Source organism: Panthera onca, chromosome A3 (genome assembly GCF_046562875.1).
Source record: "Panthera onca isolate mPanOnc1 chromosome A3, mPanOnc1 haplotype 2, whole genome shotgun sequence".
NCBI lineage: Eukaryota > Metazoa > Chordata > Mammalia > Carnivora > Felidae > Panthera > Panthera onca.
The window spans coordinates 108,084,351-108,105,265 of NC_138341.1; the positions used below are offsets into that span (position 1 = coordinate 108,084,351).

A 20,915-nucleotide genomic window follows, 5' to 3' on the forward strand; every position below is an offset into this window, starting at 1 on the left:
GTGATTGCTTTTGTCATCTTTCTATGTTAAATACTCTGCAAATTTTCGACAATCAAAGATTCCCATGTACCCTGAAGAAAGAGGTATCAGGGGTAAAGCCATTAAGAGAAAAGAAGTTGCTTCATAGTTTAACTTCCTAGAACTAAACTCTGCCTTTGCAACTGTATTTCAAACTCCATGAGAACAGAAACCCTATCTTTTTATTCACTGCTTTATCTCCAGCACCTAGAACAGTGTCTGTCACTTAGGAGGCACTCAACAAATATTAATTTATTGAATGAACCTAGAAATACTGCGTGGCAGATGGTAGGTGCTCATTTGTGAATTGTTCGGTGGATGAACAGGTGGTGGAGCAGATGAATGGGTAAGTGTATTGACGAGTTAATGGTGGATGGGCAGATAGAAGGTTGGGTAGGTTAATGGGAAATGAATGAGTGAGTGAATAGATGGATGGTTTGGGTTAGTGCTTATGTGGGTGAGTGACTTTTAAAATGGCAAGTTTCAGTACAGTGACCAGGATACTTATGATAATGTTCAGTTTGTAGAGGCTTGAATTTTTTCTAGTCAGGAAGATCTCACAGAACACCACCAGGATTTGGAGCAGCGCATGGCCAGGAAGTGGCCTGTACATTGCTGAATCGTCATGCCAGGTCATGAGGCTCCAGCAGCATATGTGGTTGGTGCTGGGAGCATCTCCTGTTTTTGCTATTCTCATCATTTTCCCTGCTCCTAACAACAGCATCTCCTCTCCCCTTTGAAGAACTACTTACTCCTCCAAATATGATCTCATGGGTGGGCATGTGACATAAGCTGGGCTACTCAGATGCTTGCCCCTTGGAATTTGAACCTGGAGCAGAAGAACACTAATCATGCCCTAGAGCTGCCATAACAAAGTACTACAAACAGGGTGGCTTAAAACAACAGAAACTTTTTGTCTTACAACTCTGAAGGCCACAATTCCAAAATCAAGTAGTTGGCAGGGCCAACATGTTCCCTCTGAAATCTATTGGGGAGAATCCTTCCTTGCCTCTTCTATCTTCTGGTGTTTGCTGGCAATCCTCGGCATTCCTTGGATGCATCAACCCAGTCTCTGCTCCCACCATCACATCGTCTTCCCCCTACATGTCTCTGTCTCTCCTCCTATATAGACACCAGTCTGGATCAGCCACCCTACTCTGGCAGGACTTCATCTTAACTTGAGTACATCTACCAAAACCCTACCTCCCAATAAAGATCCCATTCATAGGCATGGAGAGCTAAAACTTCAACATATATTTTGGAGGGACACAATCTAACTCATAGTGACACGAAGCCTGAGAGGATATGGAACTTATTCATCTGAAGAGAGGAGCCTGAAGAGACTCCTTGGATCCTTAATGTGCCTTGGACCCTGGTTTTCCAAAGTCTAATGGGGAGATTTTCCTTGATCCCATGAACTATACCTTCATATCCTTACCATAAACTCCTTTTAATTTTGTCTTTTTACCCTTTGAGACAGAACTGGTTCATGCTGCCTGCTACTGAAATATCCTAACATCTAAACCCAGTCCTCCAAGACAAAGGGGCTGAGTGTGGAATACACACACACACACACACACACACACACAGAGTCATCTCTCCCATCTCCCCCTTAGACCTTGAAAAATGAGTTTGGCAAGAAGAGGCCAAGGGGTCCCTTTATTAACTTAAATGAAAACAAAAGGACTTTCCCAGTTCCCCTTTATTCAACAAGGGCACCTCTTTGCCTCTGTATTTTAGTTCAGGAAGCTCAGATGGTTCACCAGCTGGATTGTGTTGAATTCTTGCCTAAACTTGTCACAGGGCTATCATGACAATTAAATAGGGGAAACCAATTTGAAAGAAAAACATGAGCTACAAAGTACTACACAATAATGAAGGCCCATATCTTCAAATGAGGAGGATTAAGCAGTAACTTTAGATTCAAAGACCCCTTCAGTTAAAAAACAATGCCTTATCCTACTTTATTTCCCTCTATAAACACTTTTATGATCTGAAATTATGTTTATTTGTATTAATTTGCTTATCCACTATTGTTCTTTCTCCACTAGAATACAAGCTCCACAAAGGTAGGGGCTTGGTTTCACTCACTGCTGAACTCACAGTGCCGGAAGGAATAAATGAGGGAATGAAAGCAACAAGCTCCAAACCAGCTTGAATGTTAGCACTGTAGACAAATTACTTAACCTGAGTTTGAATTTCCCCATCACTAAAATGGGGATGGTAAAACCTACTTTGCTAGGTAATTTCAGGAATTAAGAGGAAGTAGTAAGGCTGCCTATTCATAGTGTCATCTAGACACAACAGCATCAGCACCACCTGGGAGCTTGCTAGAATGCAGATTCTCAGGCTCCAACCCAGGCCCACTGAACCGGAATCTGCCTTTTAACAAGAAATGCAAATGACACATATGCACATTATAGTCTGAGAAGCTTTGAACAGAGGTATATGAAAATGTTTTATAAACAATAAAGCAATAAACACATACATAATCACTACCGTATTTTCAGTTGTTTGCCATTAAGTACCCTATTTCACTTATATGTCACAGGCACATGTCCCAAGAGCCTGGTAGAGCACTTACCACAGTTTAAATACTTAATGCAAGGAGCACCTTCGTGGCTCAGTCAGCTAAGTGTCTGACTTTGGCTCAGGTCATGATCTCACAGCTCATGAGGTCAAGTCCCACATTGGGCTCTGTGCTGACAGCTCAGAGCCTGGAGCCTGCTTTGGATTATGTATCTCCCTCTCTCTCTGCCCCTCCCCTGCTTTCTCTCCTCCCCCCTCAAAAATAAACATTAAAAATTGTTTTTAATTTAAAATAAATAAATACTTAAGACAGTGCCTGATAACAATAAATAATAATCTTAGAGCTCTGATATACTGCTGGAGAGTATATTAACATGTAAAATCTTTCTGGGAAAATACTCTTTAAACTTTTGTGCACATGCACACAATTTACCAAGATGTCTAGGACAACCTTCAGTTAGGAAAAAAGAGAGACAACTCAAGACAATATATTTGATGGGTTAAAATAAATTCTGTATACACAAACAACAGAAAGCTCGCAATCACATGATTATGGAAATACTGTATCCCCACTACATTGACTAAGCAAGATTTATGCAGTCTAATTTTTTAAAATCATTCTATTGGGGTGCTTGGGTGGTTTACTCGGTTAGGCATCCAACTTCGGCCTAGGTCATGATCTCACCAGTCCCAAGTTCAAGCCCCACATATGGCTCTGTGCTGACAGCTTAGAGCCTGGAGCTTGTTTCAGATTCTGTGTCTACCTCTCTCTCTCTGCTCCTCCCCCACTCAAGCTCTGTCTCTCTCAAAAATAAATACACATTAAAAAAATTTTTTTAATTACTCTATTTGTTTCCCAGTCTGCCTATTGACACAGGAGGAGGGGTATTTATTCAGATGCCATATGCAAGAATTGTGTCCCCATGTTACCTATACTCTGTCTGACTTGGATACAAAATCAGGGGTTCCCACAACCTCCTTCCCTCAAGGCTTGATAATTTGCTAGAACTCACAGAACTCAGAAAAATGCTGCATTTACTCTGTCAGTTAATTATAAAGAATACAAATGGACAAATGAAGGAGGTAGTTAGAGTGAGGTCCAGAAGGGTCCCAAAGGCAGTGGTCTTTGTCCCCTTGGGTTTGGGGTGCACCCCCCTTCTGGCACGTGGATGTGTTCACCAATTCAGAAGCTCTCCAAAACCCAGAGTTTAAGGGTTTTTATGGAGGTTTCTAAACGTAGGCATGATTGTAGCAGTTAGTGATTAACCCAATGTCCAGCCCACCTCCCTGATGATCAGAGGGTGTTGCTAAAAGTTCCACGATTTTGGGGCGCCTGGGTGGCGCAGTCGGTTAAGCGTCCGACTTCAGCCAGGTCACGATCTCACGGTCCGTGAGTTCGAGCCCCGCGTCAGGCTCTGGGCTGATGGCTCAGAGCCTGGAGCCTGTTTCCGATTCTGTGTCTCCCTCTCTCTCTGTCCCTCCCCCGTTCATGCTCTGTCTCTCTCTGTCCCAAAAATAAATAAACGTTGAAAAAAAAATTTAAAAAAAAAAAAAAAGTTCCACGATTTTAATCAAGGTCTGATCTTTCCAGGCACCAGCCCCCATCCTGAAGCTATCTAGAGCCTCACCAAGAGTCACCACCTTAGACCAAGAGAACATTCCTGTCATTTTTATCATATGGGAAATTTGAGGGTTTTAGGAGCTCTGTGTCAGGAACCAACCAAAGACCAAATATCTTCCTTATTGTACCATAATAACAATGTTTACATTATTTCATAACTATAATTCATAGTTGCTTTGTTTGTAGACGAATTTTTAAAATTGAAAGAGTTATAATTTTATTTTATTTTCTACAGCCACTTGCTTTCCTGAATTTTCTGACTTTATTTTTACTTTTTGCACTATTTTGTTTTTACCATACCCCAGGTTTTTTTTCCCAAACTTCTTATAATACCAGATATTCTATGAGGTCTTCATTTGCCTCAGAGACCTCTTCCCAGGAACCTCAATTCTCCTTCTTACTCTTTTTGGATTGGATTTACTGTTTTCTGCATCCTGGGTCTTCCCCTTTCTGGATTCATTTGATCGTTTTCTAGGGCTCATCTTCGAGAACATTTCTAAGGCAGGTTATGTGAGAATTAAAGTTTGAGTCCTTCCAAATATCTTGACTGATAATCTGTCTGGGTATAGGATGTTGATTTGGGTCCCTTTGTAAGTAACCTGGTTTTTCTTACTGAAAGCTTTTGGGGTTTTTTGGGTTTTTTTCTTCCATAGTGATCTTACATTTCACAAGGCTGTTCTTCGGTTTAGCTACTTCTTTTTCATTTGTTGGGTATCCAGTAGACGCTTTAAACTGGAGGCTCAGGTTCCTTATTTCTGGGCAGTTTCTCATATTATTTCTGTGACAATTTGTTCCACTCCACTTTTGGTCTTCTCTTGTATTAATCTTCCAGGTTTCTTATCTTTGTACTCATTCATTTCTGTTAAATATTGTCATGTCAATTATAGGTCAATAAAACCAGAAAAAGTAAAATAAAGATTCAAAAAACATTTTTTTTATCTGCCTTGCATATTGGAGGATTTTCCTGAAAAAAAAAAAAATATTTGAGAATAGGGAGATTTTTTTTTTTTTTTTAAATCTGGGAGCTCAGTGTCCAAGGTTCAACTGATAAGGTTTGCTAAGGGTGAGTGGAGAGTTGGCCTTTAAGCCAAGTAAACTTTCAAAGGAGACGTTTAACTTCTACAGAGTGAGCGCTCTGTATTTGGGCTAGCAGGGTGGAGATCTGGCATTCACAACTTAGCCTACAGGTGATAGTGGGGGACTGACTGTTCTGTATGGAGGCGTTCTATTCATTCCCTTATTTTTGGCAACACATCTCACAACCACTGTCATACCTGGCATTTCCGAGTCATGAGTTTCTCTGAAAACATTCTGGAAAGCCTCAGTTATACCTCCTTTTCACATACTCCTAGACTATGGATTTCACTGCCCTTCATCATTACCAACCACTCTTCTTCAATGTTCCATCCTATAGAAAATCCTTGAAATCTCTCATTGCCTGATGACCTTTCTCCTGTTAACCTTTGTCATTGTAGGCTTATAGCTTTTTATTCCTATACTATTATTTTAGCAGGGAATTCCATAGGGAGAAATGATAAACAGGAGTAGCCAAGTTAAGTGAGATTTCGAAAAATAAAGAAACATGACTGTTCTCACACTCAGCATTCTAGATTTTTCAAAATCATAGCTGAAACTATAATAACAACCAGTGTTTATTGAGCATCCATTACCAGAAGTCATTCCTGTATTTCCAGAGTACCCTACAACCACACTGGGATTTGGAAAGAGTTCACCGTGGTGCTTTTCCTACTAACCTAGGAGGAAACGATCACATTTTTCCTGTGGTGCCATCTAAGAAAGTTAATAAAGCCACACAGGTTCACCTATATGACCATTTCTCCCCTTGTTTGATCCCCTACCTGAGAGCAAGAAAAGAGGAGAGGGAATACAGTCCTACCTCCCTGAGATGAGATGCAACATTCAAGGAGTCTCCAGTTCCTCCTTTCTCCCCAAGACAACCTGCACTCTTTTTCTTTTTTTTTTTAATGCTTATTTATTTTTGAGAGAGAAAGCATGAGTGGGAGAGAGGCAGAGAAAGAGGGGGACAGAGGATCTGAAGCGGGCTCTGTGCTGATAGCAGAGAGCCTGATATGGGGCTCGAATTCACGAACCGTGAGATCATGACCTGAGCCAAAATCAGATGCAACTGACCAAGCCACCGAGGTGTCCCCAACCCTCACTCTTTTCTTATTTACTACTCTAAATAAACTTACTGAACATTTACCATCTTTCAGGCTCTGTGCTCAAGTGCTTTACAAACATTCTCTCATTTCATAGTACCTTATGAAGTGGGTACTACTGCTCCCATTTTACAGAAGCAGAAACTAAGGCTCAGAGACCAAACTAAAACATGCCCAAGCCCTCTGATCTATTTAGCGTCAGCAATGCAAGCAGATAAACCCAGATTTGTCATTTTCCAAAACCTTTAAACCACCATGTTGTAAAGTCACTGCCCGAGGTGAGAATACCAAACATGGTCCCCAAACCACTATTAAGTTTGAAAACTCTGGGTTACAAGAGTCATCATCTGTAATAGTCTTCCCTCCCCCTGCTCACCAGAAGGTCATGGCTGGCTCCAGTACCCCAAGCCTCCTTACCCTCTTAGCAAGTTGCTTCAGGGTCAGGGCATGCTCCTATCCTCCCCCTCCTCCCTTTTCTCCTCTTCCTCCTCCTGGTTTTAAATAATTTTAGACTTACATAAAATGTCACAAAAATAGTACACAGAGAACCTTATACCTTTCACCCAGCTTCCTCTTGTTAACATCATACAAAACCACAGTACAATTACAGAAACCAAGAAATTAGTATTGAAATAATGCTATTAACTAATCTACTGCCCTATTCAAACTTCAAAAGCTTTCCTTCTGATGTCCTCTCACTGCTCCAGAATTCAGTACAGGATCTCAGATGGCATTTAGTTGCCATGTCTCCTCAGTTTCCTCTTATCTGAGACAGTTCCTCAGTTTTTCTGCCTCCTATGACCGTGGTGTTTTCTTGTGATTAAATTGAAGTTACACATTTGGGCAAGAATGCCACAGAAGGGATGCTCTGCCCTTCTCAGGAGGTGTGTGAGGTCAATGTGCATTACTACCAATGATGTTCATCTTGATCACCACTTTTTTCCACTGTTACTATCTTTCTCTAGGTAATTGACAAATACTTTGCAAGAAGTTACCTTGAAACTGCAAATATCCTGTTTCTCGTCATATTTTCACTCACTAATTTTTAAATCTATCAATGATTCTTGGCTACGATGATTCCCCCAAGCACATCCTGTCTCCAGATCTCATTCACTTCCAAATTAAAGTCACATCTGAGTATACCTGAGGGACAGAGTCCACTTTGTAGGCCTGTGCCCCAGCTGCAGGGGAGGTCAGGAATTTGAGTCCTGATTTCCAGACTGGGATACTAACATAAGGATTTCTACAAACATAAAGAGGACTTTCCAAGGATGATAGGCAGTCATGAATATGACTGATATCCACTGTAATCACCAAGTTATTTTAAAATCAAAAAAGCAAAAACACAGAACACTACTTATACAATATTATCACTTGTACAAAGAGCAAAAATAGTCTACATGCATAGACTATCTCTAGAAGGTTCTAGAAGAAATAGGTAACTTTTTTCTGAGGAAGGGAAGTTTATTATCAAAGAGGGGGAAGACTTGATTACCAGTGTATACTCTTTTGTACCCTTTGATTGAGATGGATGTAAAGGAGGTAAGGAGAAAGAAAGAAGGGAGGGAGGAAGGGAAAGAAGGAGGGAGGGAATGACCATCTTTCTTGCTCCTGTCATCCTCAATGGTGGGCTCTAGTGTGGCCTCCAGCAAGCCCTTCTTAACTTTTCTTTCTCCATCTAGTGCCTGTAGGTACAACAGGACACACCCTTTCCACCCTCACAAGGAGAAAATTATAGAACTTGCCTGGGCATAGAAAGTGCTCGTTACCCATCCAGCTGGAAAGGAGGGTGTAACTTTAATAGGCATATTCGGCTTCTTCGCACCGAACACAACATGTTCTCCACAAACACGAACACAGCTCCTGAGTCCTGAGGACTGAGTGAAAATAAAAATATATTTCAGGAACCAGTTGCCATTTCTTAGTTGCTAGACATTTAGCATGTTCCTAATACTTAACAAAGAAGTTTACATTGGATAACACCCTGTCTGGTCAAATAAAACCATAGATAAAGGAAAAAAAAAAAAAACCCAACAACAAACTCCACCCCTTTCTCCTCCCAGCAGCTTTTTCTCATTCTCTCTCAGTTAATTTATATGGAGGACTGAGGGCTCCTACAGTGGGAGTGCAAAGATGCTGGAGGAAGAAAGTTGTTTGTGTCTACAAGACAAGCAGGACCTTCAAAGGTCCTCTGAGCACTTATTTCCTTTTCCTGTTCAGTGAATAAGAATGTGGTCACATTTCTTATCCAGTCCAATCCACTCATATCCTATATGATAATGCAGACATGACTAACATACCTCTGGAGAACACTAATTGTCACATCAGTTTTTCAGTATCTCAGTGTCTGATAACAGTTATTGTTTTAATATTTGTTTGCACAGTGGACACAAAGTTTTGAGATCAGGAGACAGAGCTCCTCTTTATCCTCCACCTTCTGCCAACAGAAGCCAACCACAACTATCTGCTAACTTAAAAACATCTGAAAACAGGTTTCTAGACACTACAGGTTATTATAGGCAACTATCAAGCTCTTATCCAATGCTTCAAAGTGCATCTCAAAGGGGTGCCTGGGTGGCTCAGTCGGTTAAGCGTCCGACTTCGGCTCAGGTCATGATCTCACGGTTCGTGAGTTCAAGCCACGTGAGTTCAAGCCACGCGTCGGGCTCTGTGCTGACAGCTCAGAACCTGGAGCCTGTTTCAGATTCTGTGTCTCCCTCTCTCTCCTGACCCTCCCCCGTTCATGCTCTGTCTCTCTCTGTCTCAAAATAAACGTTAAAAAAATTTTTTTTAAATAAAAAAAATAAAGTGCATCTCAAAAATCATCTCCTTTCCAAAATCTTTTCTCATACTCCCCCCAACTCTGCAAATTTGAAGTAGATACCCTACTTCTGTATTCTCCAGCATCATAAATAGATCTGAAGATAAAGTCTGTGCCTAGATAATCTGAGTACTTTCAGCACATATCACAGTGTCTGGCCCATGGTAATACAATGGCTGAATGAATTAAATAAACTAATTCATTGCTTGATTAGTATCTGTAGATTAAATAACTGATTCTGTGTGTTTTTTAAGAAAGGGTGATTGTTATATATATATATATATATATATATGCATATATATGTATATATATATATGCATATATATACATATATATGCATATATATATATACATATATATGCATATATATATATATGAAATTTTAAAGCCAGAATACACCTTTTAATTCATTTCTAACCCAGGACCTTAAGGGATGTGTCAGACCTGTGTCATAAGAATGATAATAACCAGGTAGTAAGTAAAAAAAAAAAAAAAAAAAAAAAAAAGTCAAGGACACAAAATATGGATGAAACTCAAACTCAAAAACATAATGTTAAACAAAGGAAACCAGACATTAAATAGCACATACATCCTGTACCATTTATGTACAGTACAAAGATCAGCAAAACCCATGTAAGTAGTTAAAAGTCAGGATAGGGGTTCCTGCTGGGGGGACCGGGGCAGGGGGGAGTTGGGGTGGGTAGCTGCAACTAAAAGGGGGGACTAAGGAACTTTGGGGGACTGGTAATGTTCTATTTCTTAATCTTGATGCTCATTATACAGGTGTCTTCCATATGTGAAAATTCATCAGCTATATATTCATGATTTGTGTTCTTGCATAGAAATATAAAATATATTTCAATTAAAAGCTTAAAAGACAGAGGTGCCAGCGTGGCTCATTCGGCTAAACATCGGACTCTTGATTTCAGCTCAGGTGATGATCTCATGGTTCCTGAGATTGAGCCCCACTTGGGATTCTCTCTCCCTCTCTCTCTGCCCACCCCCCCCCCCCACTCTCATGTGCTCACTCTCAAAACAAATAAGTAAACATTTTTTTAAAAAAGCTTAAAGAATAACAGACCAAACAGAAAGCTTAAAGCCAACTAAATTCTTCAGCAAAACCCAGATATTTTCAACTAAAATGAGACCCCCATTTGGTATAAATGAAACCATTACTACTTCAAGGTCACACAGGAAATCGTAAAGAATGTCTATGTCCCAAGCAGCCATGCGCAGTCTCCACAAAGCAAACCTTTAAACATTTTCTGCCCCAGACAACATATCTGCTTAGTTGGTGTTGGGCACACAGGGAAGTGAGACCAGATGACAGCTGACATCATTCCCATAGTTGACAAACTTTACCATATTAGGAAATTCGGTTTCAAGTTTTAATTACTTTGTTTTAATTATAAAAACCCACATTTGCTAACAATTATTCAACTGGCCTTTTAAAATTAAATGTAAAATACTTTCAAAACCCATTACAACGGCTGAATATGGTAATGTTCAAGCAAAAGCAAAGATTCCACTTCTAAATTTTATAGCATTTTAAATGAAGTTCTTACAAGCGTTATGTACTTGGTGTAAATCGCTTAAAGCCTATATTATACTGCATGAAATTCTGCCATGAGCTGAATGAAATCCCACCCTGCAGTGGCTGTGGACTTTCCATCTCTCTACCCATTTCACAGATGAGGAAACTATCATTGCCTTGACTTTTTATAAAACCACTGCATCCTTAGAGCTCAGCCCCAGGCCTAGCACGTAGTAAACACTCAACGGATGTGCGTAATATGAACCAAGGAGGCTTGGACAGGTTGTGTAAACTGCCCAGTCACCCACCCTTCAGGGTGGCCCAGCCTTCTTCGGGAGTAAATCCGACCGGAGGCGACGGGCTGCACCAGGTGGTGAATCTGAGGTGAGCCACCGGATTCCGGCCTGGGGCATGGCCTTGGGTAGCCCCGGGTCTCCCATTGTGCATATTTGCGGCGCCTCGCCCTTCTCCGGGGTCTACATCATCCTCTTACTCAGAGATAAGCCGCTCTTGTGATCGCAGGTCCCCAGGCTCTTTAAAGGAGACATGGGACTCTCCGGGCCTGGACGTACCCCCGGGGTGTGAGTGACAGGTATACCTGGAGGGCAGGGGACGTAGCCAGTCTAACCACCCGGGCTGCTAGCCCCAGCGGGGCCTCGGGGAACCGGGAAAACTGGAGGCGGCCTGCGAGGGTCGGCTGAAAGGTCGCTAGAGGGGCGCAGAGGGTGAGCGTCCGCCCCGGTTCTCCCCGCCATCCCGCCGCAGCCCTTCGGCCACCCTCGGCCCTCACAACTCTGCGGAGCGCTTCTCCGCTCCGGGAGCGAGACCCAGCAGGCCCGGGGCTGGGCGTGCCCTCACCTGCCTCGGCCCGGCCTCCGGGGGCCGCGCAGGGCGGAGACCGCGCACCCGGCGCCCCGCTGGAGGCGGGCGCCGAGCTTCGGCAGGAGGTCACGGGCGGCTTCCCCGCAGCGGCCGCGCGCAGCACGGCCGGCCCAGACCAGCGGAGCCGCCGCCTCCGCGAGCGCGGGCCCCGGCGCCCCGCTTCGCCAGTTTCGCCACCTTCGCGCGCCGGCGGGGCAGGGGGCGCCTCCGCTCCGGCTCTGGGGGCGCAGGCGTCCACGTGCGCGTCCGCGAGGCTGCACGCCACCCTCGGCCGGAAAGCAGGTGGGTGCCGAGGGCTGGCGGGGGCGGAGAGGGGGACCGAAACGGGCACCACCGATGCCCGAAACCCCTACCTCTTCTTTTCAGCAGCCCCTTTCACGTAAATAGGTGCTGAATTAAAAGTAATGTCCCTGCTTGGGACCACTTTACCCAGGCTTGCGTATCTGGTCTCGCAAAATAAACTCTCCGTCTAGCCGCAGGGGCTGCGCTCAATGGGTCGAGGAGCAGGTTTCTAGCCACACACCACACACCTCCTGGCCCCAGGACCCTGCAGGGCTGCAAACCGACAGGCCCAGGGGCCTTTGGACAGGCACTCTGATCTTCTAGGGGAAGCATCAGGGGCTATTTCCCTCGTTTTTCTGTCTGGCCGCCTGTCTGCCTCTATGTCTGTCCTTCTTTCTTGCATTTTCTGTTTGCAAGGTGGACAGCTGGGCTTCACCCAGGGAAGGCAGGTCTGCTGGTGCACTTTGCTTCCCGTTCTGGTCTCCTTGGATGTACTTTCCCCGTTGGAGTTTGCTGCTCTCCTCAACAAGTAACAGCTTGCTGCAGATGAGAAGTTCTCTCAAAAATGAAGGTGCAGAAAGATAGGAGAGGAATGTGGGGAAACCAGATTGTCTAATTTTAGCCTGAATTTCGCTGTAAGGGAATCACCATGTATTGCCTAGGTGAGAAGTGTTTTGACTGCCCAGGTTAGGAAAAGACCTATGACTGATACTCATGAAACAAGCAGTAAGGAGTCGCTTAAAAGTACAAATTTTTCAAAATACCTAAACCTCAAACCATAGCGTTTTAGAAATTGTGAGGGTCTGTCTTGAAGTCAAATAGTTCAATGCCAAGTTATGGAGTTATCTTTATTGCCTCCTCACTGGGAAAGATGTTAGTAGAAACACTTAGTGAAGGCTCCTGAGAGTTTAGCTCATGTGGTTGTAAGAGTTTTATTTCATATTGGTGTTGCAACTTTGTCAAGGACGTGTTCCAGTGTAGTGGTTGAAAGTTTGGAGCTAGAAACACCTGGATTTCTGTCTGGGCTCCACCATCTAACTTGCTGTGTGACTTCCAACAAGTTGCCTTACCTCTCAGAGCCCGAGTTTCCTCATTTCTAATTGGGATTGCTGAGCAGGTAAACAAGATAACACGTACTCCGTGGTTCACACAGAATACTTCACCGGGTAAGTACAGAATAAATGATACTTGAGCCTGATAATGACAGTGAAGTGAGAGTTTAGGCCCAATTGCATAGCATTCACTGTCCACGCAAGAGGTGTCCGCAGGTGCCTCTGTGCACGCAGAGGTACAAGCGTTACATCGCTGGGCTCCTTCTGGTCATAAAAACACAAGGCGCTGCTTCTGAACTCTTGAACTTGATTTGAACAAATGAAATCTGTCCTAAGCCTGTTCAGATTTGCAGTGTATCATTTTTGTGTATTTTGAGATTCTCTGATGCTTTCAAGCGTGAACAGTTTCAAATGCACACACAACTGGTATAACACTGGTGGTATCATTATTACTTATTATTAAAAGTAATGTTTCTCAGGTATCACCATGGTGCCTGGCTTAATATCGATTTGGGGTAGATTGACGGGGGGGACTGAGTCCTGGAGCTGATTGTTCACGTGGCTGCCTGGACTCAAAAGTGTGAGCCCCAGACCAGTGTCACCTGGAGCTTGTTATAAATGCGGGGTCTCCACCTCTACCCCAGACCTGCTGAACAGAATCTGCAGGTTAACAGATGCCCAGCGGACTTGTGCACTTTCCATCGGAGAAGCTCCTTCTTAGGAGTTCGAGTGCACTGATGTTTCTCAAAAATAGGCCTTAAGTTAAAAACTGAGAATAAACCGAGGGTTGAGGGGGGGCGGGAGGGAGGGGAAAGTGGGTGATGGGCATTGAGGAGGGCACCTGTTGGGATGAGCACTGGGTGTTGTATGGAAACCAATTTGACAATAAATTTCATGTTAAAAAAAAAAAAAAGGCCTTAAAGAAAACATGCATCTCTTATAAGCCGTCTCTATGTAGTAAAATGAAAAAGATGTGTTATCATTTAAATGCCTGATAATTTTATTTTAAATCTTTAAAAAAATTTTTTTTTAATGTTTATTTATTTTTGAGAGAGAGACAGAGTGTCAGTGGGGGAGGAGCAGAGAGAGAGGGAGACACAAAATCTGAAGCAGGCTCCAGGCTCTGAACTGACAGCACAAAGCCCAATGCAAGGCTCAAACTCACGATCCATGAGATCATGACCTGAGCTGAAGTCGGACACTTGCCAACTGAGCCACCCAGGCGCCCTATTTTAAATCTTTAAATAGCCAGGAGAGGTAGTATCATGAGCTTTCTGTTATAAAAAAATTTTTTTTAATGTTTATTCATTCTTGAGAAACAGAAAGACAGGGCATGAGCGGGGAAGGGGCAGAACGTGCTTTCTGTTTTAAAAGTAAGACAGAGCTGGGCTGCCTGGGGGGTTCAGTGGGTTGAGAAACCAACTTCCGCTCGGGTCATGATCTCACAGGCTCGTGGGTTCGAGCCCCGTGTCGGGCTATGTGCTGACAGCTCAGAGCCTGGAGCCTGCTTCAGATTCTGTGTCTCCCTCTCTCTCTGCCCCTCCCCCACTCATGCTCTGTCTCCCTGTCTCAGAAATAAATAAACATTAAAAAAAAAAAACACCAAGGCAGAGTCCCCTGTTTAAAAAAAAAAAAAAAAAAAAGTAAGACAGAGCTGTCATTTTAAGTTCAGCCAATTTTGGATCCCAGTGTTCCTATTTCCCCCTGAAACATGTCAGTTGTGATACTGCTTAGCTCATTTTTATTCCTGTTCCTCGAAAGAGAGGAAAACTCTGAGTCTGAAGTTCTCACCCCATCTGTGTTTTGAAGAGTGGGCTTTGTGTGTCTGTCATTCCTGTTTTCAATCTTTTACCAGAGTTTTGTCCAAAAACTTAATTGATGCACTGAATTTACCAACTCTTATATAATATAAAATGGTAACTCAAGTAAATCAAATACCTGGCAATAATTGTTAATGACCTATATCTTTATATGCATTTAAGGTAAAACTACATATTATATGACTGAAATAGAAACTATTTTGCTATACTTTTGTTTTTTTAATTTTAATACCAGAAGATGTCATCAATATTTGTAGGAGGAATGTAATAATATACATAGATAGATAAAGATTTTCATGGCATCCTTTTCTAAAATAAACTTTATCGAGGCATCATTTGTATATAACAAAGGCATCAAACTGTATGTTTAAAATCTGCATTTCTGTGGTGAGCACAGCATAACATAGAGTTGTTGAATCTTTATATTGTATACCTGAAACTAATGTAACATTGTCAACTATACTCAAAAAAGAATCAGTGCATTTTTATTGCATGCAAATTATACTTCCATGAAAGTGATTGTTTAAAAAGATATCAAGGATTGCCATGATTTGTTGCCTATTGCCACAGTAGTTCAGAGAAAGTCAAGAAAAGTCCATAGAGACAGAAAATGAAGATTGATGCATTGGGCAGGCACAGAAAAAAAAATAGGTCCTGGGGGAATAGAAAGATAAAGTTACACAAATCTGGAAAGCTTGAGACCTTATAAGACTTTTTGTCTTCAAGGTGCAGATGTTAAATTTAATATTGAGCACGGGGAACCCTGCAGAGTTCCTGAAGAAGAGGCTAAAATGGAAAAAAGTTTTGCCCTGCAGGATGTACTGGCAAGCTCCTGTTTCCTTCTCACTTTCTGATCCATGTCTCACTTTTTGTCGGCAGACACCTGCTTTTGCCACGATGCTCTCATCCACGGACTTTGCATCTGCTTCTTGGGAGCTCGTCGTCAGAGTTGACCATCCAAATGAGGAGGAGCAGAAAGATGTCACATTGAGAGTGGCCGGAGACCTGCATGTTGGGGGGCTGATGCTCAAGTTAGTAGAACAGATCAGTAAGTTCCCGTTTCTTGATGGTTTCCCTACCTTTGAAACCCTCTCTGTTGTACTAACAGTAAATGGCTAATCTAGGCTGTCTGATCATCTAAGTTTTTCTGTTTATTTTTCTTACGATGGCTCAGAGAGCAAGCCCCCTCCCCACAGGAGGAAGAGAAATAGACGATCCTGCAAAAGGATGTGTCTGTTTCTTTCACTGTATCTAAATATCACTGTGGGGGTGCCTGGGTGGCTCAGTCAGTTAAGCTTCCGACTTCAGCTCAGGTCATGATCTCGCGGTCCGTGAGTTCGAGCCCCGCGTCGGGCTCTGAGCTGATGGCTCAGAGCCTGGAGCCTGCTTCCGATTCTGTGTCTCCCTCTCTCTCTGCCCTTCCCCCGTTCATGCTCTGTCTCTCTCTGTCTCAAAAATAAATAAAAAACGTTAAAAAAAATTTTAAATATCACTGTGATGAGGTTCAGGCTCTGTTTTCTACCCACCCCACTTTAGAGACTTTGAAGAGGTGCTGAGGCTTGTTAAGCCTTAGGTTGTAAAAGGGAATGGGGAGCTGAAGACCCATTTGTTGAAGTTCTTGCACACAATGGATGGACTCTTAAAGTTCGTTCTTATTCTACTTCATCGTATTTTTCATGTTTGCAGACATATCCCAAGACTGGTCAGACTTTGCCCTTTGGTGGGAACAAAAGCATTGCTGGCTTCTGAAAACGCACTGGACCCTGGACAAATATGGAGTCCAGGCAGATGCAAAGCTTCTCTTCACCCCTCAGCATAAAATGCTCCGCCTCCGCCTGCCAAATGTGAAGACAGTGAGATTGCGTGTCAGCTTCTCGGCTGTGGTTTTTAAAGCTGTCAGTGATATCTGCAAAATCCTGAGTGAGTACCCCAGAGGGGCCCTGTGCCCTTTGGACTGTTAGCAAAGGAGGGCAGGAAAATTATGTGTGCTTTCTGCCTGCAAGCATTTGGCTTTACAGAACATTTCCCTTACTAGGAAGCATACTTTTCAAGCCTGGTTCTGGGGACTTTAGCCATGTAAGTAGAGTTAAACCAAATGGAACATTATTGGAGGAAATCAGATTCACTTCCACAAAGCTTAAAGCTATTTCCAAAGAAGTCTTTAAACAGAAGAAACAGACCCATTAAGATCCCCGCCCCCCAAAAACAAATTCATTTCTCTAAGCCATAGTAATATCATCATTATATTTAAGACAAACAAGCAAGAGTTCCATTAAATCATTACCACCAGGGGTGCCTGGGTGGCTCAGTCGGTTAAGCGGCTGACTCCGGCTCAGGTCATGATCTCGTGGTCCGTGAGTTCGAGCCCCGCGTCGGGCTCTGTGCTGACAGCTCAGAGCCTGGAGCCTGTTCCGGATTCTGTGTCTCCCTGTCTCTCTGACCCTCCCCTGTTCATGCTCTGTCTCTGTCTCCAAAATAAATAAACGTTAAAAAAAAAAAAAAAATTAAAAAAAAAAAATCATTACCACCATAGAGTTGATATATGTTTACTGATTTTGAGATAATAGTGTTGCAATGTCTTAACTGCTTTCCTAACGCTTGGCTCTAGTAAATATTCTATCCACAAAAATTATTTGTGGAGTATAAGGAGAAAAGTACACTTAATTATGGATTGAAAACTAATTCTTATGGCTTTAACAGTCATTAGGGACAACACTACCCAAACCATTTATTTGTGGAACCTCTATAATGGAAGTAAACCCTGCATCATGGTTCTTATTCCATATTTTTTGAAAGCGTGTAGGTACATTCTATGGTTCCAAGGCTGAGATTCAGCATTTGAATATAGTATATACAATATATGAGTGAGTGACCTATCTTTCCCATTAAACTATTCATTCATTCCTTCAACAAATATATATTGATTAGGCAGGCATTGTGTTGAGTGCTAGAGATTGCTTAACAATAAAAATAGGCCTAAATCCCTTCCCTGCTTGAGCTTACATTCTAGGATACAGAGGCAGAAAATAAATAATAAATGTAAACATTAATTTAAAAATAAGATGTTTGGGGCGCCTAGGTGGCTCAGTTGGTTGGGCATCTAACTTCGGCCCAGGTCATGATCCCGCGCTCCGTGGGTTCTTGCCCTGCGTCGGGCTCCGTGCTGACAGCTCGGAGCGTAGAGCCTGCTTCAGATTCTGTGTCTCCCTCTCTCTCTCTGCCCCTCCCCTGCTTGTATTCTGTATCCCAAAAATAAATAAATATTAAAAAAATTTTGGGGTCGGGGGGCGCCTGGGTGGCCCAGTCGGTTGAGCATCCAACTTCATTCGGCTCAGGTCATGATCTCACTGTTCGTGAGTTCGAGCCCTGCGTCCCACTCTGTGCTGACAGCTCAGAGCCTGGAACCTGCTTTGGATTCTGTGTCTCCCTTTCTCTCTGCTCCTCCCCTGCTTGTGCTCCCTCTCTCTCAAAACTAAATAAACATTAAAAAAATGTTTTTTTAATTTTTAATAAAAAATTTTAAAATATAAGATGTTAAAAGGAGATATTTGGTAGAGAAAAAAAGAAAAGCTGTGACAGTATGTTCAGGACTAGGAGTTCCAGTGGGCAGTAGGGGCTGGTGTGGTATTAAATAGGGTGAAGACAGAAGCCATTACACATTACCTGTGTTCTAACACCTAGCACAATGCCTGGCACACATTAGCTACTCATTAACCGTTAAGTGAAAAAATGAATGGAACCTTCTAGTACAGAACTCCTCAGCAGTGCCCTGGTACATGGTGGGCAAATGGCAAGCACCAGGGCACCTTGTTTTCAGTAATATTCCAATGAGGATTGGAAAACAAAGTAAATGATCAAATAAAACCCAGTCCATAGTAGACTGGAAACACACACATCATGGCTGGGACTGAAAATTTGAGGTTCCAAAATATACAGAAGCAGTCAGATGTTCTTCTCTTTTCCAGATTACGTCTTCATAGTAGTCATAAAGGGCTCAATGTGCCATTTTTAGTCACCTTTTTTATATCTGTTCAATTGAAGCTAAATCAAATTTAGTAATATGATGAGTTTTCCCACAAAGATAGGACAAGACACAAATCTTGGGCTTGGAGATGTAGGTTTTGTTTTGTTTTGTTTCTAATGCTTCTACTGGAAATTCTGATTCATCTCCAGGTCTCATATATAAATTATGCATTTGGAATGGGCACAGGTGTGTGTTGCAACCTGACAATCAAGCATCGTTAGTTATAGAGGAAAAGGATGGAGCTGAACTGCTAGCCTCAGCACTAAGCAATGTTTGAAAACTGGCAGGACCTATGGAATCAGTGCATTTGCCTCCCAGAAAGCTGCTCACAGACTCTAACGTCCATATTCCTCAGCTTTCACTTGGAATCATATAGAAGCTCATGGTGGTTCATGGTTATCAGGAGCTCTGATTGGCAATGGCAGTTATAAATATATTGGACTAATGGGAAAAAATGGGAATCATCTTGGTTTGAGTTCTCCAGAAGCAGACCCTGAGATAAGAATTCAAGTACAAACATTTATTTTGGGGGGAGGAGATTCCAGAAAACACTGGTTGGGGGTGAGGAGGTAAGACTGGAAAGAGAAGCTCTTCAGTAAGAGAGCATCACCAATCAAATCACACTCGGGGGCAATTGGGGGGCTTCTGGGAGACAATGTAAACATGCCTCAGAGCTATCCCACCCAATGGGTCAGGGACTGGGGGTATTAATATACCGCTCATGTTAGTCACTGAGGGCTGTTTTTGGAAGTGTTAATTCTCTGAACTTGTGTGGCCTGTTGCATCAGTATTTGGGCAGTGCACACTCTGGCATACAGAGCAAGCCCTCAGGCAGAAAGACTCTTGTCCTTGTTGCCACTGGAAGTCGGGTCAGAGTGCACTGAAATGGTGAGGGCCCAGAAGAGATGGGCAGGACACCAATACTGTCTGCCACAGGGATGAAATTAGCGATTGTGCACAGTGAAAGGGAAAGGTTCTCGGGATCTATGTTCAAGAAAGAAAATGGTGGGGTTCTTGGTTGTTATTTTTAAAAAAACTGAAGAAAGAAAAAAGAGAGGGAGGGGAAATTATAGCCAAATGCTTATAGTGGTTGAACCTGGGTGATGAAAGCATGAGGAGACCATTATACTATTCCTTTTGCTTTGTGTATGTCTGAAATATTTTCATAATAAGTTAAAAAACAACTAGAAATTTTATTAGATTAAATCTTCTGATCTTTGACCCCCCCCCCCCCACACACACACACACACACCCATCTATTTCTTCCAAAGGGATGCAATTTAGTTCCATTTACTTCTCAGGAATTTCCTGAGAAATTATTTCAGATGCCTAGCATGACTCTGAGTCTTAGAAGGTATTTTCTTTTTACTCTTTGATAGTTTTTCTTCCTTCTTTATATTTATTCATTTGTCTGTTAGACATTAGAAGATCAGAAGAACTCTCCTTGTTAAAGCCTTCTGGTGACTATTTTAAAAAGAAGAAAAAGAAAGACAAAACTAACAAGGAGCCCATAATTGAAGATATTTTAAATCTGGAGGGGTCTCCAACGACTTCAGGTCCACCAGGTATGATTCATGACAGGTGTTTTGTTTTATTCCATGCTTGAATCCAAGGATTTCTTAAATCCCTAGAAATCTCACTCCTCGGCTCCTCCCTCCTCTTCTTCCCTCCCCTCCCCTCTCCTCCCCTCCCCTCCCTTCTCCTCCCCTCCCCTCCCCTCCCCCCCCAAAGAAGGACTAAAATTGCAGGATTCCTGTGATGAGGAAAGGATGTGCAATTAATTTTAGAACTCACAGAATTTTTTTAACAAGGTTTTTTTTATATTTCATTATTTTTTTAAGTAGGCTCCACGCTCGACGTGGGGCTTGAACTCATGACCCTGAGATCAGGAGTCGTGTGCTCTACCTGCTGTATAGCTCATTATTTTAACTGTGTTAAATAATGTTACTGATGAAAGCAAAACTTTAGGAGAATTGGCTGTGAATTTGGGGAGAAAAGAGATTAGTTGGATCACTCAAATATACTTTTCCTGATCCTATCTTCATGTGATTCTTTTCTGAATGCAGTTTAAATTTTGCATTGGGCATATGGATGGGGTACCTGAGTGGCTCAGTCGGATAAGCATCCGACTTCGGCTCAGGTCATGATCTCG

The 20,915-nt window shown here is 42.6% G+C and overlaps 1 protein-coding gene across 2 annotated transcripts in view; it reads left to right on the top strand.

The window, feature by feature from the left end:
- The first annotated feature begins 11,284 nt into the window (after positions 1-11,284).
- FERMT1 (FERM domain containing kindlin 1) overlaps positions 11,285-20,915 on the top strand; it is a 35,611-nt gene continuing 25,980 nt past the window's right edge. Inside the window, exons 1-4 of one of the 2 annotated variants that reach the window (XM_060612445.3) lie at positions 11,285-11,867; positions 15,619-15,787; positions 16,426-16,659; positions 20,182-20,328. In XM_060612445.3, the coding sequence (XP_060468428.1) occupies positions 15,637-15,787; positions 16,426-16,659; positions 20,182-20,328 (532 nt within the window). In that variant the 5' untranslated portion in view covers positions 11,285-11,867; positions 15,619-15,636. Of the gene's footprint in view, positions 11,868-15,618; positions 15,788-16,425; positions 16,660-20,181; positions 20,329-20,915 lie in introns of those variants that run through there. The other variant, XM_060612454.3, reaches the window with a different exon arrangement.